The sequence below is a fragment of the Narcine bancroftii genome, chromosome 3 (assembly GCF_036971445.1).
Source record: "Narcine bancroftii isolate sNarBan1 chromosome 3, sNarBan1.hap1, whole genome shotgun sequence".
Taxonomy (NCBI): Eukaryota; Metazoa; Chordata; class Chondrichthyes; order Torpediniformes; family Narcinidae; genus Narcine; species Narcine bancroftii.
The window spans coordinates 305,878,490-305,900,835 of record NC_091471.1 but is presented as its reverse complement, the minus strand read 5'-3'; the positions used below and the strand labels follow the sequence as shown (position 1 = coordinate 305,900,835).

Genomic DNA, 22,346 nt, shown 5'->3' with positions numbered 1-22,346 from the left:
ATTTAGTACCTAACCTGAGCTGACTCTGTGGTGAGATACCGCAGAAGGGATGAACTTTAGGGTGAGATGTTAAATGTGCCTTCTCAGGAAATTGTAAACTATGCTACACCATCATTCAAAGAACAAAGGATAACAAAGAACACTGGAGGCTTATATTTGAAATGAAAATAGAATGGCCTGGACATGTTCAACAATCCAGCCAGCTTCTCTGGGAAGAGGAGCAGAGCTAACCTTCCAAGGGGTTGCCTTTGTGAGCTGATGATCATAGTACATAGTTTTGCTCATTGTCCTAGTTTATTAGCTCTCCACCTGATTTCACAGACGTGGCCTACGGAGTATTTATGTGCTTCCAGTGTTTTGTAATTTTTGTTTCAGATTTTCAGTATATGCAGTTTTTTTTGCTTGTCTGACGCGGCCTAATGTAATTTGGTTTTTGCCTCTCCCTTCATGCTGCCTGACATTTTAGGCTTTCCCTGTATTTTCCTTTCTATTTCCAGAAAATGTTGCATATTTTATTTTGTTATTTCTTTCTCTTGTATTCTCTCTCCATTTACACCTCTTCCAGACAGCCTTTGACCCTTCTCTCTTGGTCAGCACACCTTATTGCTGATACAGGCAGTGCCTGGGTTAAAAACATCAGAGGAGATTCGGCATATCATGAATACACTATCAGGTGCACTGTGGAAAGTGCACCACAGCTTGGTTTGGTAATTCAAGTGCCAAGGAACATAGAAGCCTGCTGAAGGTAGAAAACATAGCCAGGACCATCACATGCTCTGAGCTCCCATCACTGAAGGCATCCAGGCGGGGTGCTGTCTCAAAAAGGCAGCCAAAATCATAAAGGAACCCCATCACCCTGGCCACAACCTCTTCTCAATGCTACCTTCAAGCAGATGGTACAGAAGCCAAAGGTCCACTGCTTCTCTGTTCAAGAGCTGTTTTATTTTCAAATGGACTGTCTTCACCAGACACTCACAACGGGGACCTTACGGCCCCACTGGGAGTCACAGAACATTTAAGTAAAAGCCTTTTGTTTCACCTCATGTAACATAAATATATTTTTATGTAGTCTATAGGTGTCAAGTACAGAAGAAACCAAAACTTGACTGCTTCACAGGGGAGGGGGCTCATAAACTTTGAGCAGAGTCCTGGGGGGGGGGGGGGGGCATAGCAAAAAAAAAAGGTTGAGTATGGCTGGTCTGCACTATGGTAACTGTGAATATTTATTATCTATATTTTGTATTCATTATCCTCTTTTTCTTTAAATTGATGCATGGTTTAAAAACCCCTAGTATCCGGCACCTATGGGGATTGGTAGATGCTGGATAAGTGAATTTGCCAGTTGCTTGAATTTGCATGTTGTGTGATTGGTAAACTAAGTGCCAGGGGTGCCAATTTTAAACTTTTGTATTTTTATCTATTTAATCTGTGATTCTTTTGCCGGTTGCTTGAATTCCAGATTAAGAGGATTTTACTGTATATTATTGTGGTTGTGGGGTTTTGTTTAATGAAGTACCCATGTGACTACAGCAAATAAGGATTTTCATTGCAACCTTCTTATCTCAAAACATAAATATCTTTATTTTAAAAAATGATAAAGCCAGTTTGTATTTGGTAGTCTTTGTACTTATTTAACAAATGATGTAATATATTTTATCTTGACCATAAAGTAAATACAAACTCTAATATTTAATAACTAGTATTCAAACATGGAGTGGCAAGCTCTAGAGGGAGAAGTGGACAGGAATGGTTCCAATCTTGATAGGAGCTTGAGTAGCAACCATGATTCGATGTGATGGGATGGGAATTGCCACCTCCAGCTGGTACGAGACTGTTATAATCTTACATCTTGACATGTTGGTGATAAACATTGGTTTTGGCAGTTGTAAGGATCCAAGGATTTTCGTGGTCTGTCGTGGTGGTGCCTCAATTTCTGACTCCATCTTCTTCAGGTTGCTTTTCTCAATTAACTCGCGATAGTGGTCGCAATAGGCCTCCTGAGCAAACGCTTTGTACTTTATCTCTGCAGTAATGGCATATGATATTAGCCGGAGATACCTTGCTGTTTGGTTGCTAATTTCAGATATGATGATGATGTCATCACCTGGGACAAATCCTCTTCTGTCCACTCTTACATTCATAGAAATCCTTGGGAACTTCCAGCACCAGTATGAGATGTCTCTCTCAGCTGAAAGTATCAGGGGAATCTGGAGATGAAGGGTAAAAACAGCTATTTTTTTCCTCAAAAATAAACTTTTATGTTCAAAGGAAAACAATGCAAAGACTTTTTCATATCATTAATATTATATTAATTTATACATTCCACTGCAGTACATAGTAACATTAATGCTCCAATTTACAACATAGCTTCGCCACCACTACTGCGGCCCCTTGGAGTTATTCCCTCTTCTGTTGTTTGAGGGGCTTCCCCTCAGATCTCAGCCTCTCAATGTCCAGTAGTGGGAGGACTCTAGACTGTGAGGTCAATCCCCAATGCTTCCCTCAGCACATACCTATGCAGCTTGGAAATTGCCAGTTGGTAGCATTCCTTTACTGCAGGGGTAGTCAACCTTTTAATTTTACATTTTTAATTTAGACATACAGCACAGTAACAGGCCATTTCAGCCCATGTTTCTGTGGTGCCCAATTAACCTACACTCCTGGTTCATACACATGGCCTGTTACCGTGCTATATGTCTAAATTAAAGATTAAAAATTAAAAGGTTCGCCTCCCTTGCTTTACTGACATCCCAGTGAGCTGGAAGACCATCCGTTCCTTTAAGTCAAATAAAACTCCTGGAAGCAATGGCTTACCAGCTGAGTTGTACACGGCTCTGCGGTACAGGATGTGCCCGGACCTGCTAGAAGTATACAATGATATGCTTCTAGCAGGCAAAATGTCAGATTCCACGAGTAAGGACATCATCACTGCATCAACAAATAGTAGGGTTCTGGGGTGGGGTGGGGGGTGGGGGGAGAAAATATCAGGAATTGGAGAACCATCTGAACATAAAATGTTAACGATAAGATCATGTCCAATACTATCACCAATCAGGTAATCTCCTCTAGGTGAAACACGAAAGTCTGCAGATGCTGTGATTGTAGTAAAAACACACCAAAATGCTGGAGGAACTCAGCTGTTTTTCCAGCATCTATAAAAAGCAAAGATATATTGTCGAGGTTTTGGTCCTGAGCCATTAGAACCATAGAATATTACAGCACAGAAATAGACCACTTTGGGCCTTTCAGCCCACACTGAACCATTATTTTTGCCTAGTCCTGCTGACCTGCACCCAGTCCATCGATGTACCTGTCCAAATTCTTCTTAAATGTTAAAAATGAATCCACATTCACCACTTCATCTGGCAGCTCATTCCAGCTCTCTGTGTGAAGAAGTTCTCCCTCATATTCTCCCTAAACCTTTCCCCTTTCACTCTTAACCCATGTCCTCTGGTTTGTTTCTCACCTACCCTCAGTGGAAAAAGCCTATCTATATCCCCATCATAATTTTAAATTCCTCTATCAAATCTCCTCTATTTTTCTACTGTCTAAGGAATAAAGTCCTAACCTGTTCAACCTTTCCCTGAAAGTCATTTCTTGAAGTCCAGGCAACATCCAAGTAAATTTCTGCATTCATCTTATTGATATCTTTCCTGTAGTTAGGTGACCAAAACTGCACACAATGCTCCAAATTTGGCCTCACCATTGTCTTATACAACTTTACTATAGTATCCCAACTCCTATACTCAATACAGGTTCTTTGATTTATGAAGGCCAATATGCCAAAGCTCTCTTTACAACCCTATCCATCTGTGACACCACTTAAATGGAATTAAGTATCTTATTTCCACACTCCTCAGTGCCCTACCAGGAAAGTTCCTGCATCTGCTTATTACTTGAAGATGGGCTCAGGCTCAAAATGTCGGCAATAAATATTTGTTTTTTATGGACGCTGAAAAGACCGGTTCAGTTCCTCCAGCATTTCACCGTCTGCTCGGAGACAGGAGATCCACCCAGACCAAACCTGTATGGTTCTGGGCAGGAAATCTCTGACAGCCTTGAACTTCTCAAAGATACCAGCGCCTATGTGCAGGACAGGGGGATGGATACCTGTCTGCTCAGCTTGGACCAAGAGTAGGCTTTTGACCAGATATCATAAATGTACATAATGGACATGCTCTCCAAAATGGGCTTTGGGGAGGGAATCAGAAATTGGATTAAGCTCCTCTACACAGACATCCATAACATAGTCCAGAATGACTGGGAAATGGATAATTTCACCATCGAGTATGAAGTCAGGCAGGGTTGCCCATTCCCTCTTGTTTTGTTTATGTGCTGCATAGACGGCTTTACTGAATCCATCAGGACAGGTGTACAAGGGGTGACATTGCCAAGCAGTGGATGCACCTAGTCAAAATCTTCCTGTACATGAACAACATCGCTGTCTTCTGTTCAGACATACTGTTGTTCAGCAGTCTGATCAGCATCTGCGACTAGTATAAGTCTACGTCGAGCATTGGGAAGAAGAACAAGGCAAAGCTCTTTGGTAATTGGTCCAACTGAATGGCCATACCCTTCATAGTCAGATCTGACTACCTGAAGGTGCAGGGATCTAGTTCAGAGAAGCTGAGACATACAACAGAAATTGGTTAGAGTGGATTGCAAAGGTCAAGCAGAAATTGGGTCTGTGGGAGCTGCACTCCTTAAGAACAAGGGAAGATTCTGGTCATCAGGTGCGAAGTGCTCTCAGTACAGCTGTACTTGGTCCATCCCCCTCATCTCCACCCTATTAGTCACCAGAGGTGTCTTCTAGTTTTCTGTTGTTTGAGGGGGCTTCTCTCAGTCTCAGTCCCTGGTAATGGAAGGACTCTAGAATGTGGCCCTTCCCCCACAGCACCTCATGTTAGATGTACTCCTGCAGCCTGGAATATGCCAATCAGCATCATTCCCTTACTGACATCTTCATAAGACCAATAAGTTTAGTGAAGATAAAAATGAGTCTTTCATTGAGTTGATGGTCTTCCAACAGTTCCGGATGCCTGATTGTGTGTGTCTCTTGGTACAACCCATATATCAGAGAGCCCTCTGTCTCTCTGCTGCTGGAGATTAACTGTGATGCGGACCCTTGCATCCTTCTCCACACACTCTTCGCAAATCTGAAAAGAGGTGGGCAACTGTTTCCACTCAAGGACAATGTTCATTATAGGTGATGTTCCAGTTGTACAGAAAGGATCTGATTGGGAAGGCTCCTCTCTCTGCCAGCCAGACCAAGTCCTGGTACTTGTTTGTGAGCACTGGTGATGTGGCATTCTGTCACATGACCTGTGTGGTCTGCTCTAGGAACCACCCCACTGTGTCCATTGAGTCCTCATTTCTTAGTGTCCACAGGATGTTCAGTGCTAACCACTGCCTGATGGCCTTGTGGTCAAAGCTGCTTGTCTGGAAAAACTTTTTCATGAAGGATAGATGATGTGCAAAGTCCAGCTTATTGGGACATTGCACAACAACAGGGTGAGGCCCAACCTTTGGAACACCTGGGACAAATAAAACATTAATACATAGTGCCACTTATTGCCTTTGTTCTTTGGTTCCAACTACAAACAGAGATGGTCACCAGGATGAGGGCCATGTTGTGTACACTCTTGTCGCCTGTTGTCTGGTGACTTGTACATGGTGACCCTTTGGACTCTTTCCATTTTGGATCCATAGATGAATGGGAAGACTGCCCTGGTGACTGTCAGGATGGAAGTGCAGCAGTACTGAGAGCACCTTACACCCGATGACCAGGTTCTTCCATGTTTTTATGAGGAAGCGCCATTCCCAATTTCTGGTGGACCTTTGGAATCCATTCTGACCAATTTTTTTGCATGCCTTGACCCTTCTAAATGAGATTCCCAACATCTTAAGGTAGTCAGATCTGATCATGAAGGGGATGGTGGACTGGTTAGAGCAGTTACTGAAGAGCATTGCCCCATCTGCTGGTTTACTTTGGCTCCTGACACAGTCTCAAAATAGTGGCAGATGCTGATCAATCTGTGAACTAATCATGTCCGAACAGAAGACAGCTATTTCGTCTATATACAGAGAGGCCTTGAGCTGAGTACCTCCTCTGCCTGACAATGTCACTCTTCTTATTCCCTCGTTCTTCCTGATAGATACAGCAGAGGGTTCTATGCAGCATTCAAATAAAGACTGCAAAAAAGCAGGAAACCCTGCCTGACTCCAAACATGATGGGGAGCTATCACAGGTGAGCAGTGACGCTACTTCATCCCGGTGAAATTCCCAAGATTTCAGGACCTCCAGGGCCTTTCACACCAAATTCCTGGGCATTTGCCTTCCTTGATGATTTTGGGAGGGGAGGGTGTCCCTGGAACCAACTGATAACGTGTTATGCACTTATAGAAGTAAGAGTAAGTTCATCCCCCTCCCCCCACCCCCTTCCGGTCACTCGCCTGTCCGCTCGCTCGTTCCCTCCCCCACCAATGGCCCGTGCTCCCCCTCATCCACCGCTTCGGCATGTTGCGACGACAGTAAAATATTGGATCCGCTCTGGGAAATCCAGCTGTATAAGGGATCATGGTTAATGAGGATGGCTATTCATGCCACATTCTGCAGCCGTCGCAACGTGCCGAAGCAACCCACTGTTTGAGGAGGTAAGTATCTTTTCATTTTAATCATCTACATGACACGGCATACAAACGTTGACATCACGAGGCTTCCCTACTCGGCCATTTGCCTTTTCACATCACAGGGAGAGGATGGTTCAGGAAAATTTCCCATGACTGCAGCCCCCATTTAAAATTCTCAAGCCATCCTTTTCACACCATAGGTTCATAGGAGGGTTCCTGGGAAAAATTCCCAAGAATCTTAATTTTACACTGTGCGAAAAGGCCTCCTATGTCTGTGTGGGTTTCCTCTGGGTACTCCAGTTTCTTCTCATCCTTCAAAAACATACCAGGGTTGTAGATCAATTGGGTGTAATTCAGAGCCAGCTCTCCAGCGCATGACGTCCTGTTTTGCGGAAACTGCCAAAATGTTTGGCCTTGAAGTCAGCCTGAAGAAAACTGAGGTCCTCCATCAGCCAGCTCCCCACCATGACTACCAGCACCCCCCACATCTCCATCGGGCACACAGAACTCAAAACGGTCAACCAGTTTACCTACCTCAGCTGCACCATTTCATCTGATGCAAGGACCGACAACGAGATAGACAACAGACTCGCCAAGGCAAATAGCGCCTTTGGAAGACTACAGAAAGGAGTCTGGAAAAACAACCACCTGAAGAAACACACAAAGATCAGCGTGTACAGAGCCATTGTCATACCCACGCTCCTGTTCGGCTCTGAATCATGGGTCCTCTACCGGCATCACCTACGGCTCCTAGAACTCTTCCATCAGAGCTCTCTCCGCTCCATCCTCAACATTCATTGGAGTGACTTCATCACCAACATCGAAGTACTTGAGGTGGCAGAGTCCGCAAGCATCAAATCCACGCTGCTGAAGACCCAACTGCGCTGGGTGGGTCACGTCTCCAGAATGGAGGATCATCGCCTTCCCAAGATCATGTTATATGGCGAGCTCTCCACTGGCCACCGAGACAGAGGTGCACCAGTACAAGGACTGCTTAAAGAAATCTCTTGGTGCCTGCCACATTGACCACCGCCAGTGGGCTGATCTCGCCTCAAACCGTGCACCTTGGCGCCTCACAGTTCGGCGGGCAGCAACCTCCTTTGAAGAAGACCGCAGAGCCCACCTCACTGACAAAAGACAAAGGAGGAAAAACCCAACACCCAACCCCAACCCACCAATTTTCCCCTGCAACCGTGTCTGCCTGTCCCACATCGGACTTGTCAGTCACCAACGAGCCTGCAGCAGACGTGAACATTCCCCTCCATAAATCTTCGTCCACGAAGCCAAGCCAAAGAGAGAAGAAGAAAGAAATTGGGCAGCAGGGGCTTGTGGGCCAAAAGGGTCTGATATGTCTAAAATCTTAAAAATTAAAGGTCAGGACAGAGGGTCCTGTAGTGCTGGTGGACCAGGGAGAGGCACACAGTAGCTGAAGGGAGAGGCATGAAAACAAAGGGATCAGGCCAAGGAAGGTGATTCACACAGGGTGGAGTAGGTGATTAGAAGACAAAGGCTGCCAGTGTTATAATCTGATCAGAAGCGGAGGTGAGAATGGTGATATTAAGAGTGATCAGCTGGAATCAATAGGGGGGAAAGGGGAAGGATCCAGTAGAGAAATAGGTATGGAAGGCAATGAACCAAAGAGGGGGATAAAAATGGGGAGGAAGGATGTGGGTGTTGGGGGGGAGGGGGTGGGGATGGGGATGGGGGAAGAATGGGGAATAGAGAGGAGAACTTATCTGAAATGAGAACATTGTGTTTATATCATTGAGATTAGTTTTGAGGAAAAATGCAATTATTTTTCCAATAGTAGATCTTCATTCGAATGTATATTTCCAGAGGCACTGGACTACAGGTCGGCAGCCTGAATTTAAGACAGTACCATTATAAGTGGGATGGTTATAAGAAGGTGAAATCGTTGCCTCAAAAAAGCATGTATTTCCAAAGTAGAATTATTCAAAATAAATTATTTCCAAAAAAGAAAACTATTCAGTCTCTCCGCACCCTTAGCGTTGTGTCCATACATTCCTATCACTGACTTTGTTTCATATGCTTTGTCACTACACCATTGCCACACTGTGCTGTGTGCTGTTGCTTCCCCCCAGTTGTGTTTTTTTTGAAAATTTTATTTGTCATTCATATCAAAACAAACAATAAAGAAAAATTCAATTAATACCATGTTAATCGTTTGATCACGCATAGTGATACAAAAAAATTCTCCCCAACCCCCTTCCCTCCCAAAAGAAAGAAAAAAAAGAAGAGAAAAAGAAACCTAGTACTGCAATTACAATAGCATTATCATATTTATTATTATTAATGATTTCTCACTGAGAAGGGTGGATAAGGTGGATGGTAACATTAATAATATGGTTCCAAATACTATAAAAATGTTCAACTTGATTTTTTAAACTATATGCAATTTTATTTCTAAAGGTATACAATTTTGCATTTCACTATGCCATCTACTTAATAATACTTCATTATTAACTTTCCATGTTATTGCTATACATTTCTTTGTAGCCGCTATTGCTATATTTTTAAAAAAATTATTGGCATTTATCTCATTTCATTTTTGTATCCTTTGCATATATATATATCCCCAAGTAAAAAAAATTCTTGGATCCTTCTGTATTTTGTCTTCCCCCCACCCCCCCCCCCCACTCCGTTGTTTGATGGACTTTCCCTCAGACTCAGCCCTTCAATGCTCAGTGATGGAAGGCCTTCCCCATAGTGCCCTCATGTTGGCTGCTCCAAGCCTCTGAAGGTCCCATGGCATGTACTTCTGTAGTCTGGAATGTGCCAGTTGTCACCATTCCTGCATTGACATTTACGTGTGCTGAAAGACCAACTCAGGCAGATCAAAAGGCATATTTCAACAACTTTATGATTTTCCAGTAGTTCTGGATGTCTGACCTGGGAACTGCTCGTAAATCAGTGTCACATTGCTGCTGGGGATGAATCACGACATGGATCCTTGCATCCTTCGCACCTTTCTCTGGAGATTGCTGGGGCAGAAGTATGGGGGACGCTTCACACCTGTGCCATGTACAGCAGTACCGAGAGCACCTCACACACGATGACCAGGCTTTTCCCTGCTATTGAGAGGGCACGTCACGCCTAAAGACCAGTTTCTGGTGGACCTTTGTGATTCACTAACATCTTCAGGTAATCAGATCTGACTGTGAAGGGGATGGAGGACCAGTCAAAACAGTTACTGAATAGCACTGCCTCACTCTTTTTCTAGTTTACCCTGATGTTCAATGTAGACTTTACTGGCCGCAGATGCCTATCAATCTGCGGGCCGATCGTGTCTGAACAGAAGATGGCGATGTCGTCCATGTACAGCGAGGTATTGTCTTGAGTGCTTCATTGCCTGGCAAAATCACTCCACTGATAACTTGAGTGACCTCCTAGTGGCCGACCATTTAAATTCTGGATCACACTCCCTCACTCATGTCTGTCCATGGCTGCATTGACTCACCCTGACTACTTGCAGATTGAAGAAACTATACCTTATTTTGTGGCTGGGCATCCTCCAGCTACATGGCATGAACATTGACTTTACTTCTTTACATTAAATCTATTTGCTTTTTTTTCCCCTCCCCCTTTCCTGGAGAAAGAGATAACATGTTTAGAAAAAGATCTGCATAGACAGACTTCTGAGGAAAAACGTAGATAACTTATTAACTTCAGAACAATATATTAGAAACATATAGAACAAAGAGAGCAATCGTGAGAACTAAGCAGAGATATTATGAGTTAGGTAAGAGGGTCTATAAGGTCCTCGCTTGGCAGTTGAAAGCTGAACAAGTTTCAGGAAGGATTAATGCAATTAAGAAGGAGTTGAATGCAACTACATAAACCTCAAGGAATAATGAAGCTTTTAAGCAATTTTATTCTAAATTTTATCAATCAGAGTCGCAGAGAGATAACAAAATGGAAAACTTTTTGTCATAAATAAGGATGCCCAGGTTAAGTTTGCAAGAGAAAGTGGAGCTGGATGCCCCCTTCACCCCAATGGAGATGAGAGATACATTACAAAGCAATAAATCTCTGGGAGAGGATGGTTTCATGACTAAATTTTATGAAGAATGTAAGGATTTGTTGATTCCTCCCTTTAGGGAGGTATTGGACCAGGTGGCAGTAACACACACTCTCCTGGAATCTTTTTCTACTGCGATAATGATGGTAGTAATACAAAAAAAAGAGATCTTTTAAAATCATGGTCATATAGAACTATTTCATTGTTAAATGCAGATTATAAGATAATTGCAAAAATGTTAGCTAAAAGATTGACAAAATCTTACTGCATCAATTTCCCACCATCTTGTGATTCATTCTAGATACAGATTCATTCAGCTGTTAGATCCACATTCTACCAATATTCACTGTCTAAGCTGTGAAGAACTATCATTAAACAGAAAGTAGGAGCCACTCCTAACACTGCTCCACCAAACCCATTCTTTGCACGGTAACCCAGCTACATGAAACACCTTCAATTGGTACCAACAACTGGAATCAGGATTTGATTTTGTTTCCTACGGTATTATGGCATATATCTAGAATTGGAAAGAAGTAGATACCTTATTAACAGGGTCAATGTTAAGGTTGAATATTTCCTGTACTTTCAAGTCCTTTTCCACCTGTGCTATGGTTCCTCCGGTAGTTGTGCAGAGTGCTCGCACAAAATAATGGATTTTCCCATGTTTGCCTTTAAAGCTGGAGGGAAGAGATTCATCTAGTGTGTAGCTGAATTGGAATTCATGAGTGCCAGCTTCAAGGACCTGTTCCAATCCCTCAGCATCATAATCTGTGGAAAGAAAGGGTAGTGATGTGTGAGATGGTGCCAATACAGGGTACCCTACAATCCTTTGACTGCAGTCTCCAGCAACCTATGGCCTCCGTGGGTTCCACGCCTCAAGTCATCAACATCCTGCCCCCAGCATGGGTCCTTCAACTGCAGATCCCCTCACCGGTCTGTCACCGTGGTAACTGTCCCGTGGGTATTCTCCTCTGCTTCTCCTTCTCAGATGGCAGGTGTTCTCCCAGTTTTTTCCCGATGGTAGGTGTTCTCCCCTGCGCCAGTCTGCAACTCCTCATGTCTGCTGCTGATCATGGGCACTGGCATCTTGGGTGTAGACCTTGTGGTTGAGGGATTTTAAATAAAACTACCGTCGGCTCGGTGGGCCATTCAAAGCCTATATGGAGCTGACGACAATTAGACTGGGCAGTTGGACTCTGCGGGAGTGCTGTGTCTCCGCTCCCCGCTCTCCCCAGGTTCGCATCAGTGACAGCACTGCCGTCACAGCAGCTCTGGCAGTGCCACCATTTTTGTTTTACTATTGCATTGTTTCTTTCTGGGTGCTCCAGTTGCCTCCCACTCTCCAAAAATGTACAGGTTTAGTAGGGTGTAATTGGGCAGCAGTTGTTTCATTGGGGGCAGGAGGACCTTCTACTGTGCTGTGCCTTTAAAAAATAGTGTTATGTGATCAAATTTCTTGGTCTCTGCATTCTGATAGGTATTTTACCTGAGGAGATTCAATTTAAAAGTTATGTAAAGAAGTGAACTATATTGGTTCTCCATTTTGTTTCACATTTATTTGAATGTTGCTTCAATCAAATGTAGAACAATCAAACATTCTTATATTATTAAGTGAAAAAACCCCACCTTGTATTGATAATTATTATCTTTCAAGTAACTATAAATCTCCTGAAGTAAAACATGAATGTCTATAGACGCCATGATTGAAATAAAAACACAATACTGGAGAAACTCAGTTGGTCAAACAGTGTACTTTATGAAGCAAAGATAAAGATACATGACCAATGTTTGGGCTTGAGCCCTTCATCAAGGTATGAGCTAAATGTAGACATGAACCTGAACAAAAATGATGGGAGATCACTTTGTTGAGCACCTCAGCTCTGTCCACTGCAATAGCATGGAGCTCCCAGTGACCACCCATTTCAATTCCCCATCCATTCCCTTACTGACATGTCTGTCCATGGTCTCATGCACTGCCAAACTGAGAACACTTGCAAATTAGAGGAACCTCATCTTCTGTCTGAGCACCCTCTAGCCAGATGGCATTCACACTTTGACTTCCTTTCTATTTTCTCCGGTCACCTTTCACCCAGCTCTGTCTCTCTTCCCTTTTCCCTGTCTTCTTTCACAGAGCCAAAATCAATTCTCACCACTCTTCTTATCATATCCATTTAATACCTTGTTTGGTACAAGACTTCTCCTGCCATTCTAGAGTCTTTATTCTGACACCTTCCTGTTCTTTGTTTATACCTTGAAGAAGGCCTCAAGCCTGATGATATATCTTTACCTCGAGACACTGAAACAATTGGCTGAGTTCTTCCAGCATTTCTGTGTGTTTTTACTACAATCACAAAGTCTGCAGATTTTCATGTTTCACTCTCAGGATAGATATTCCTGTCCCTCAATTTACCGATTTGGTAATGAAACTGTGTGCTGAGTGGTGTGGATATTTGATGATTGCTGCTGCTGTCTGACAACTGCATTCTCTGTAGATGTTCTTGATATTTGGGAGGGTTTTTTCTGTGATATCTTGGGCTGTGTCCACTACATTTTGCAGGTCTTTATGCTCAGGGGTATTGGTGTCCCCATACCAGATCATGATGCAGCCGGTCACCACTTTCCACCGCACATCTGTAGAAATTTGTCAGACTTTCTGATGTCATAACAAACCTCCACAAACACCTGAGGAAGTAGAAGCGCTGACGTGCTTTCTTCACAATGCCATTAGTCTGTTTGGTCCAGGAAAGATCCTTTGAGATAGTGTCTCCCAAGGACTTAAATTTGCTCATCCTCTCCATCATTGATTCCCCAATGATCACTGGATGTTATATCCCTGGATTTTCCTTCCTGAAGTCAACAACCAATTCCTTAGTTTTGGTGACATTGAGTCCAAGGTTGTTGGTGCACCATTCAGCCAAGTTTTAATCTCCTTCCTGTATATTGACTTATCATTTTTCTTTATACAACCCACTATCATGGTATCAGCAAATTTGTAAATGGGCTATTGTTTTACTGAGCTACACAGTCATAAGTGTAGAATGAATAGAGCAGGGGGTTAAGAACACAGCCCTGTGGTGCTCCAGTACTGATGGAGATTGTGAAGGATTTACCTCCCACTTCCAGTCATCCTTACCTATAGGTAGCTTTTAATACAATCAGAATATATCTATTCTGACTATATTATTATTTCTATCACATACTACTTTCTGAACTTGGAAATATATTATAAACCTCAGTATTTTTATCATTTTAGAATCATTACACTTCTGATTTTCCAGTTAAAAGCATCAAAAGTATAACTATGCAATGAGTTGACAAGGTGCTCTGAGTTGATTCATACTGTGGTAATTGGTTTTCTGCAATGGATTTCAACTTTGTACCTGCTCCCCACAAAGTGACGGAGTGACGAACATAATCTTCTTTATTACTGCAGTGGATTTTCCTGTTGTATTCTAGACTCTCGTTGGACTCCCCAATCCACTCCACAAATCCTTTCCCTGATATCTTCAATTTCACCGAATAAAGGGACAGAGGATCATTTAACTCCAAGATTACTTGCCCTTCGATGGTCTCACCAGCTATATAAACAAGATCTTTAAAAATCAATTCCAATTTTGTAACCTTTGGTATGGGAATAAACACTGAAACTGTTCCCATGACACACGACTCCAAACTTAATGCCCCAGATACTGATTGTTTTCTCCAAGATCCCTGACAAGCAGTTGAGGAGCTCCTCTTAGTATGATTATGATGTCACAAATGGAATGATAAATGGTTCAACAGCATCGTTTGATGAGGGCTCTTTTGTTGTGTAACTATTTGCCTGATAAATTCAAGATTCAATTTATTTAATTTTATTACACAAAATTGCTTTTGTCTGCTGTAAGGCAGACAGATTTGCCAATGGTAGAGATTCGCCAAAGCACTTCTTACAGTCAGAGAAAGAGGAACAAAAGAGAGTTCCCTCCAGCCACTGAGTGTCCATGGATTCGGCTCCATAGCTCCCCCAACCACACAGAGTCCAGTCCAAACCATCGGCAACCCGAGCTGCAGATCCCAATTTCCAATATGATTAGGTACCCTTCAGTGCCCTTGACACCCTTTTGCATCCTAGTTCCAATACCTGGTACCCCTTCAGCCAGTTTTGTGACAGTCTCCAGCAGTCCGCAGCTTGGTGCAAGTCCTTTCACTGCAATCTCCAGCAACCTATGGCCTCTGCAGTGAGCATGGAACAGAGACACGCTGCTCCCTCGTGAGGTCCAATTTTCCAGTTCATCTGCTGTCAGCTCTGAACAGGCATTAAACAGCTCATTTAAGGACCCAATGGTGGTTTATTGTAAAATCCTACCACTGTGGGGTCTGGACCCAAGAAGGCAGTGACGATGATTGGCAGCAAACACGAGGGATTGTCGCTCCAAGGAAGCAGAGGACCAGTGCAGGACACTAGAAATTGGGGAGACCACATCCTAACCCCCTTGAGAAGCAGAAGAGACAGCCCACAGGACCGTGACCTTGGTGACTGTCCAGTGAGAGGCTGAAGAACACACAGGCTGTTGGAAACTCTAGGCAAGAAACCCATGTAGGCTGCAAGTGACTGCGGTCAAGGGATTCACACCAGGCTGCGGACTCCCGGAGGTTGGTTCGAGAATGGTTGAAGGGGTATCAGGTACCGGAACTATGACATGAGTGTGCCAAAGGTGCTGGAGGCTTTCAGATCATGTTAGAAGTTTCCATCTGGAGCTTGGGTTGTGGAAGGTTTGGATTAAAGGCTGTGTGGCTGCAGGAGAGCTGAAAGCAAATCCGTGAAAACTCGTGTCTGTGGGACTCTTATTTTTCTCTATGATGATGTGGGGCTGGGCAATTTCTGTTGATAGCAAATCTTTGTCTGTCTTACGGTAGACTAAAGCAAAGTTTGTGTAGTATTACATTTTTAGTTTTATAACATAATCTAATTTTGTTTATGAAATAATCTTGAATCTTGGTGTCAGGAATAGAAAAGGCAAGAATAAGCAACAATCTCCTGGAAGAAATCAGTGATGCTGATTAACCCAAGTTCCTCCAAGAATGAGAGCAGGGTGGAAATTGGCTGCAAAGGTAATGAAATTAGTAAGTTCTTTACATTAGAAGGAAGCTGCACTGATATAGTCATTAATGTGTTTGATCCATAGCTACCTCAGAGAAACAAGTGGGGTGTGGTGAGAGATTCATTAAGGTCTCAGTTGAAGGAAGTCATTGGGTCATCCTGGCATAGGAAGAGATTAGACCTGAAAAACCTGAAATTATTCTGCAGGCCTGCAAGCATCTCTGGAAAGGGAAACATAGTTAACATTCAAAGTCAATTACCTTTCAATATCTATTTCTCTACAGCAAAACCTGGTATGTTAGTATTTCTGCTAGGTTTCAGTGGAGCCAAGGATTTATTGGTGTGTGGCCTTACCCTGGAAATTCTAACCATAACCATATAATCGTTTACAGCGCGGAAACAGGCCATGTCGGCCCTTCGAGTCCGCACCAGTTAATTCGAACAACTCCACTAGCTCAACCCTCCCGCTCTCTGTCTACAACCCTCCAACCCCCTCACATCCATGTACACATCCAACTGTCTCTTAAACTTTGGCCAAATCAATTACAATCAGGACAGATACAAAGGAGTTACATTGCTGAGTGTGTCAGCAGATACAAAATGGAGTTAAATGAGCTTGGATTCTCCCTCTTCAATGCTGTCCAATGCCAGACACAAGCACTGACTGAGCAACTGTGGCTGCACCTTGTGATTCAATGAGCAAAGGAGGGCCTTCGGATGCACTAGGTTTCAGGAAAGTTAACAGATTTCTGCTAGGTACGTCAATGTAGTGACCCAATGGCCTTTGCTATTGGCTAAGCAATGTTACCTTTATTGTTTTACAGTAGGTTTCTGTTGAGAATTGCAATGCAGTTATCCTGCTGCTCATCACAGTCTCCACTCTTCTGCTGCACATGCTTGATGCACAGCAATTACTCTCAGGAGTCATTCATTCAGCCTGTTTTGCTAGTTTATTTTTGGCACTACTCAAACCTAAAACAGATATAACAAATCTGCAAATGAAAACATTCACAGTTGAGGAATGTGCGGGATAAATGAGAGCAGACGGAAAATGAGTTTTGGTTTCCTGTTTTCCATTTGCTTTGTGAAAATATGGGGTGTGTGGGCGTCTTCCCCAAAACAAACCTTTTTTGTGCTTTCTTAACTGGATAAGGACTCACTTATTGACTAAAGACCACTGTGAGATGTCGATAAATCCCCTTTCACATCCCACATCTCTTCTCTTACTATGTACAGTAGGGATTGCACCACATTTGATCTGTGCCACGAATAAGAAGGCTCTTCATTAATTCCACACAACCCTCTAGTTTCAAATTTCTTTTAGGAGCTGACAGACAACTTTCTGAATTGCTCAGGTCATTGGCGCACTGTTCGTTCAAGCAACAGAAAGCTTGCAAGGGGTTTAACTTGCAAAGTAAAATGGAAGTTAAACCCATATATTGGTAAACAATTCAGTAAACAAAATACGCCAGGTCCTGGAACCTTGAAATGGAAAGGCCATCAGCTAACTAACTCTTCTACTCTCCACAGATGCTGCCCGACCTGCCAAGTATTTCTTGTTCGACTTGGTAAAGCATGCTTTATACATTTCTAGATTGTGCTGGCTGACCATTTCTCCCCATGGATGATGCCTATCTACTGAGTTCCTCCAGCAGCTCATTGTTCTAAAATAGTTCGGTCAACATTCATTGTTGTGTGAGTTGTACATTTTAACTTGATAAGATTAAAACAAAATTTGAGCAGATATGTGGAATTTTTAAAAAGCTGTAGTAAGGAGGGGTGCGGCATATTTGCTCCACTATTTTATTTCAATTAGCTGAATCCTATGTAAATCACTAATCATTTCGCCAAATGGCTCAAATGACCATTTTATTTATGGTCCAGTGAGAAAGGTTCATTGTTGAAGTTGCATTTTATTTTTATTTGATGTTCATGCATAATACTATCCGACATGGAAAACAATCAAATGTCTAATTATCTTCTGAGTGAAACATGGAGCAGACGCTGTGATTTTAGTAAAAACACACTGAAATGCTGGAGGAACTCTGCTGGTCTTTTCAGCATCTATAGGAGACAAAGATATTGCTGACGTTTTGGGCCTGAGCCCTTCAGGGAATAAGCAGAATGATATTCTGCCCATCCTTATTTTTTTCCCAGAAGAAAGTTTCTCCCTCCACTGTCCGTCCTTATGCTATGCTGTGGCATTGTCTTTTTTCATTTCAGATTTCCATTTTACAGTCTTCTTGTTTTTTGCTTAATTAAAGCAAATTCCTCTAAAAAGACAAATCTCAGTGTTAGCTGTGATGTCTACAGTACTTCATCTTTAACATTAGTGAGAGAGGTTATCTTCCAAAAACATGAGTGATCTCAGCTTCTGTCATAGTGGGCTAGTCCTTATGATTCCAGACCTAGTCATGCTACTGGGGAAAGGAAATACCAAACCATTTTGCATAGGGAGGGAGGTAAAAAATGATGAATGAGTAACACGAGTGGAATTCCTAGTGGCAGTATTGACAGAAACTAATGAGCAGATTCTCCCACAACTTAAAAGACTGAAGTAAACACAACATATATTTGTGTCATCAGCAGTGTGGTTTAGTGATATTTAAAATATTATAGATGGAAGTATTAAATTACAAAGAAATCATACATCAAGAAACTGGGAAAACCTCTAAGCATATGCAAAGTCTTATTGACTCAATTGGTCTAAAAAAGGGAAAGTATTTATTAATTGGAAGCTAAGAAATCCTGGGTTCGCATATATAGATCATTAAAAGGATCTCCATCACCCTGCTGTCTTCTTGATGCTACCTTCAGGTAGAAGTGTTTTGGGTAAACTTGTACCTCTCACTTTGTTCATTTTAGATTGGTCAGTGTTGGAGCTACCAAAAGAAAATAGACACACACACACACCGAGAGCAGTTCAGTTTATACAAGGCTTTATTACTAAATCTAAAGCTGAATTCACACTACAATATGCAAGCCCTTCCCAATTATACTTATCACTGCCTGGACTGGTCCCAACTGCTGAAGCGAGGCAACGACTGCACACTTGTATAGGTCGTCGGGGCGCTGGTAGCAGCTTCTCTACCTCCCTCGACCGGGTCGTTAGCTGGACTCTTGAAGTTCTTCTTCTTGCTGAGAGATGTTGCCACCTCTTGGAGAGTCTTCAGATCTTATCTCTTTGAACAAATGATTTAATTATCCAAGGTCTCCTGACAGTCTGCGACCAACAAAAGACAACTGCATCTCTGGGCCTCATGGTGAAAGTTGGATAATGTCTACTGATTCATATGCATCCCTGGGCCCCATGGTGGAATTTAGGTGTGTCTACTAATTCATATGCAACAAGCAGGTTCTCAGCCTTGCAGAAGGAAAGGCTGCAAAAGTAAGAAACACGGTTTAAATCTTCCATTACAAGAAGGTACAGAAGTTTGAAATCTGGGACCTCTAGGTTCAAGAACTGTCATTTTTTTCCAAGTTATCCAGCTCTTGGTAACCATAACACTTCTCCAGTACCAAAGATTTGTCTGCACTACTGTAATTTTTTTTTGCACTGCCTCTAAGAAGAATATTTATCATTTTTTTTCTCTTTTATGATAATTTAATTGATTGGTCATTAGTGTATTTCATGTACTTGTATATAGCCCCTTTAGAAGACTACACAAGAGTCTGGAAAAACCTCATAAAGATTAGCATATACAGAGCCGTTGTCATACCCACACTCCTGTTCAGCTCCGAATCATGGGTCCTTTACTGGCATCACCTATGGCTCCTAGAACGCTTCCACCAGCATTGACTCCGCTCCATCCTCAACATTCATTGGAGTGACTTCATCTCCAACATCGAAGTACTCGAGATGGCAGAGGCCGACAGCATCGAATCCACACTGCTGAAGATCCAACTGCGCTGGGTAGGTCACGTCTCCAGAATGGAGGACCATCGCCTTCCCAAGATCATGTGCTATGGCGAGCTCTCCACTGGCCACTGAGACAGAGGTGCTCCAAAGAAGAGGTACAAGGATTGCCTAAAGAAATCTCTTGGTGCCTGCCACATTGACCACTGCCAGTGGGCTGATATCGCCTCAAACCGTGCATCTTGGCCCCTCACTTTGAAGAAGACCGCAGTGCCCACCTCACTGACAAAAGACAAAGGAGGAAAAACCCAACACCCAACCCCAACCCACCAATTTTCCCTTGCAACCACTGCAACCGTGTCTGCCTGTCCCGCATCGGACTTGTCAGCCACAAACGAGCCTGCAGGTGACGTGGACATTACCCCTTCATAAATCTTCGTCCGTCAAGCCAAAGAAAAGAAAGAAATAGATGGAGCAAGCAAGAATTTCAGAGCATTTGTACATTTTACTCGTGTGTATGTCAATAACCTCTCACATCGCTGAAATTTTAGTTGGCAACAACAGTAAAAACAAAAATTATGAGTTGCTGGTCTTTATATCCAGAGGTCAAAATACAATTGAAGTTAAAGTATACTACACTGTATTCTTTGCTGCACTGCCTCTTGGAAAAAATATATATTCTGCTTTACACATGGTATCTATAATTGCCTGCAATCAAGTGAGTAATCCTGGATAACATGTCTGAGGAAGAATATGTTAATCTTGGAGATATCGCAGCAAACTAATGATATCTGGACTCCAAAGGTTAATTTGCAAGAAAATGTTTTACGATCAATAATTGTGTTCACAGGAAGTTTGACGTTTAAAGAGTGATGAAAATTTCAAAATTGTATTGTGAAATCATGGGATGAATAGAACTATTTTCATTGGTTAGGGTCATGACTGGAGGTCATCATTTTTTATTGGAGTTAAAATGGTAAACTCCATTTACACATCGGTGTATCTAACAACAAATTATGTCAAATGTCAAGTTTCCATTGCATCACTCTAAAAGCCAGCGTATTCAAAGTTCAAATTTATTGTCAGAGTACATACAACCCTGAGATTCTTTTTCTGTGGGCCAGGTAGAAATTGTAATCACCAGTAACTGTTAACTATACTCAAAGAAAGAACTGTAAACAAACTGACTGTGCAAAATCGAAAGTATAAATTTATTTAGGAGGTCCTAAATGAAAAATGTGCCTCAGTATTCACCAAGAAAAGGATCTTGATCAGAGTGAGGTTGGAATAGAAACAGGCTTGCGTGCTGGATGATGTTGAGATGAGGGAAGATTAAGTGTTGGATCTTTTAAGATTGCTAAGTTTCTGGGGCCGGATGCGACATACCTCAGGGTGCTGTGGCAAGGGAAGAGATAGCTGGGGCATTGGCTATGATCTTTGCACCCTCCTTAGCCACAGGGGATGAGCCGGAGGATCAGAGAAAGGCAAATGTGGTCCCCTTGTTTAAAACAAAATGGAATAGGGAGAATCCTGGTATTATCGATTTGCGAGTCTTCATCAGGGGTGTGCAAACTATTGGAGAATATTCTTAAACAATACTTTGTAATTCAGGCTGGTGTGTTTCAATGAAATGTTAATATTCGAACAGCAGAACTACAAAAACCAACAGTTATACAGCCCTAAGGTGATCAATCCAGGGATTCCATAGGTTGTGACTTGCATCTACACTGCACTGATGACTTTAGAGAGTTCCTATGTTCCTCTCATACAAGTCCAGAGCCTTTTTTTTTTCCTGTCAGATCTTGTCATGATTTTGAGAAATGGAATCTTTAACAAAATGCTCAGGTTTTGGTGTGATGAATTGCAGAAATAGAGATGTTCTGTCCGTATATTTATTTGGTGGCACAGTTAGCGCAATGCTGTTACAGCACCAGCGACCTAGGTTTGAATTTGGCATAAGGAGTTGTGTGTTCTCCCCGTGTCTCCTCCGGTGCTCCAGATTCTTCCCACTGTTCAAAACATATGGGGATTGTAGGTTAATTGGGCAGCATGAGCTTGTGGGTCAGAAGGGCTTGTTATCATGCTGTTTGTCTACATTTAAAATGTGATCTCATTCCCCACATTGTTACAGCCAAACTATGAAATTTTTGCTGATGAGGGCTAAGGATGTGGAGACAAACCCAGTGTTCTTAATGTGGCCATCTCTACAACAGTGAGTCTAAGCACAGACTTGGGAACTGTTTCGCAGAGCACCTCTATTGTCCCTAATGGTCATTCCAAGCTCCTGATTACATACTATTTAAACTACCCTTCCCATTCCTTAACTGATCTATTCATCCTTGGCTTTCTCCACTGACAGAGTGAGGTCCAATGCAATTAGAGAAACAACACCTTGTATTCCACCTGGGCAGTCTGCAGCCTAATGGTACAAACATTGAATTTTCAAAGTTCCCTCTCTCTTCTGAATAACTTCCATTCTTCTCCACTTCCCATCCCTCTCATTTTTGTCCCTTTTCCCACCTGTTCTCATTTGGTTCCTTCCTCTTCTCCATTTCCCCTTTGAATTATTCCTTTCCTTCCCCTTTTCTGTCCATCTGGTCTCTCATTACAAATGTCATCACCTAAGATTCCATCACAACCTCTTTGCTTCTCTCTTCCTCTATCTGGCATCCACCACCACCTCCTTGCTTCTCTCTTCCTCTATCTGGTATCCACCACCTCTTTGCTTCTCTCTTCCT

At 42.6% G+C, this 22,346-nt stretch overlaps 1 protein-coding gene across 1 annotated transcript; it reads right to left on the bottom strand.

The window, feature by feature from the left end:
* Window positions 1–1,604: 1,604 nt before the first annotated feature.
* On the bottom strand, window positions 1,605–14,396 carry LOC138759029 (arrestin domain-containing protein 5-like). Its single transcript, XM_069928815.1, has 3 exons — window positions 14,050–14,396; window positions 11,211–11,437; window positions 1,605–2,207 (listed from the first exon to the last, which is right to left on the bottom strand). Exons 1-3 carry the CDS (start codon window positions 14,324–14,326, stop codon window positions 1,725–1,727), a joined length of 987 nt encoding a protein of 328 aa, XP_069784916.1. The 5' UTR covers window positions 14,327–14,396; the 3' UTR covers window positions 1,605–1,724.
* Between the last annotated feature and the right edge of the window lie 7,950 nt (window positions 14,397–22,346).

Bases quoted from the DNA above. Each gene is read 5' to 3' on its own strand.
- LOC138759029 (XM_069928815.1), bottom strand. From the start codon at position 14,326: ATGGGAACAGTTTCAGTGTTTATTCCCATACCAAAGGTTACAAAATTG. The intron at 11,438-14,049 runs GTACAAAGTTGA...TTCTTTCCACAG, and splicing joins CGTCACTTTGTGGGGAGCAG to ATTATGATGCTGAGGGATTG. The intron at 2,208-11,210 runs GTATCTACTTCT...CTTCATCTCCAG, and splicing joins ACATTGACCCTGTTAATAAG to ATTCCCCTGATACTTTCAGC.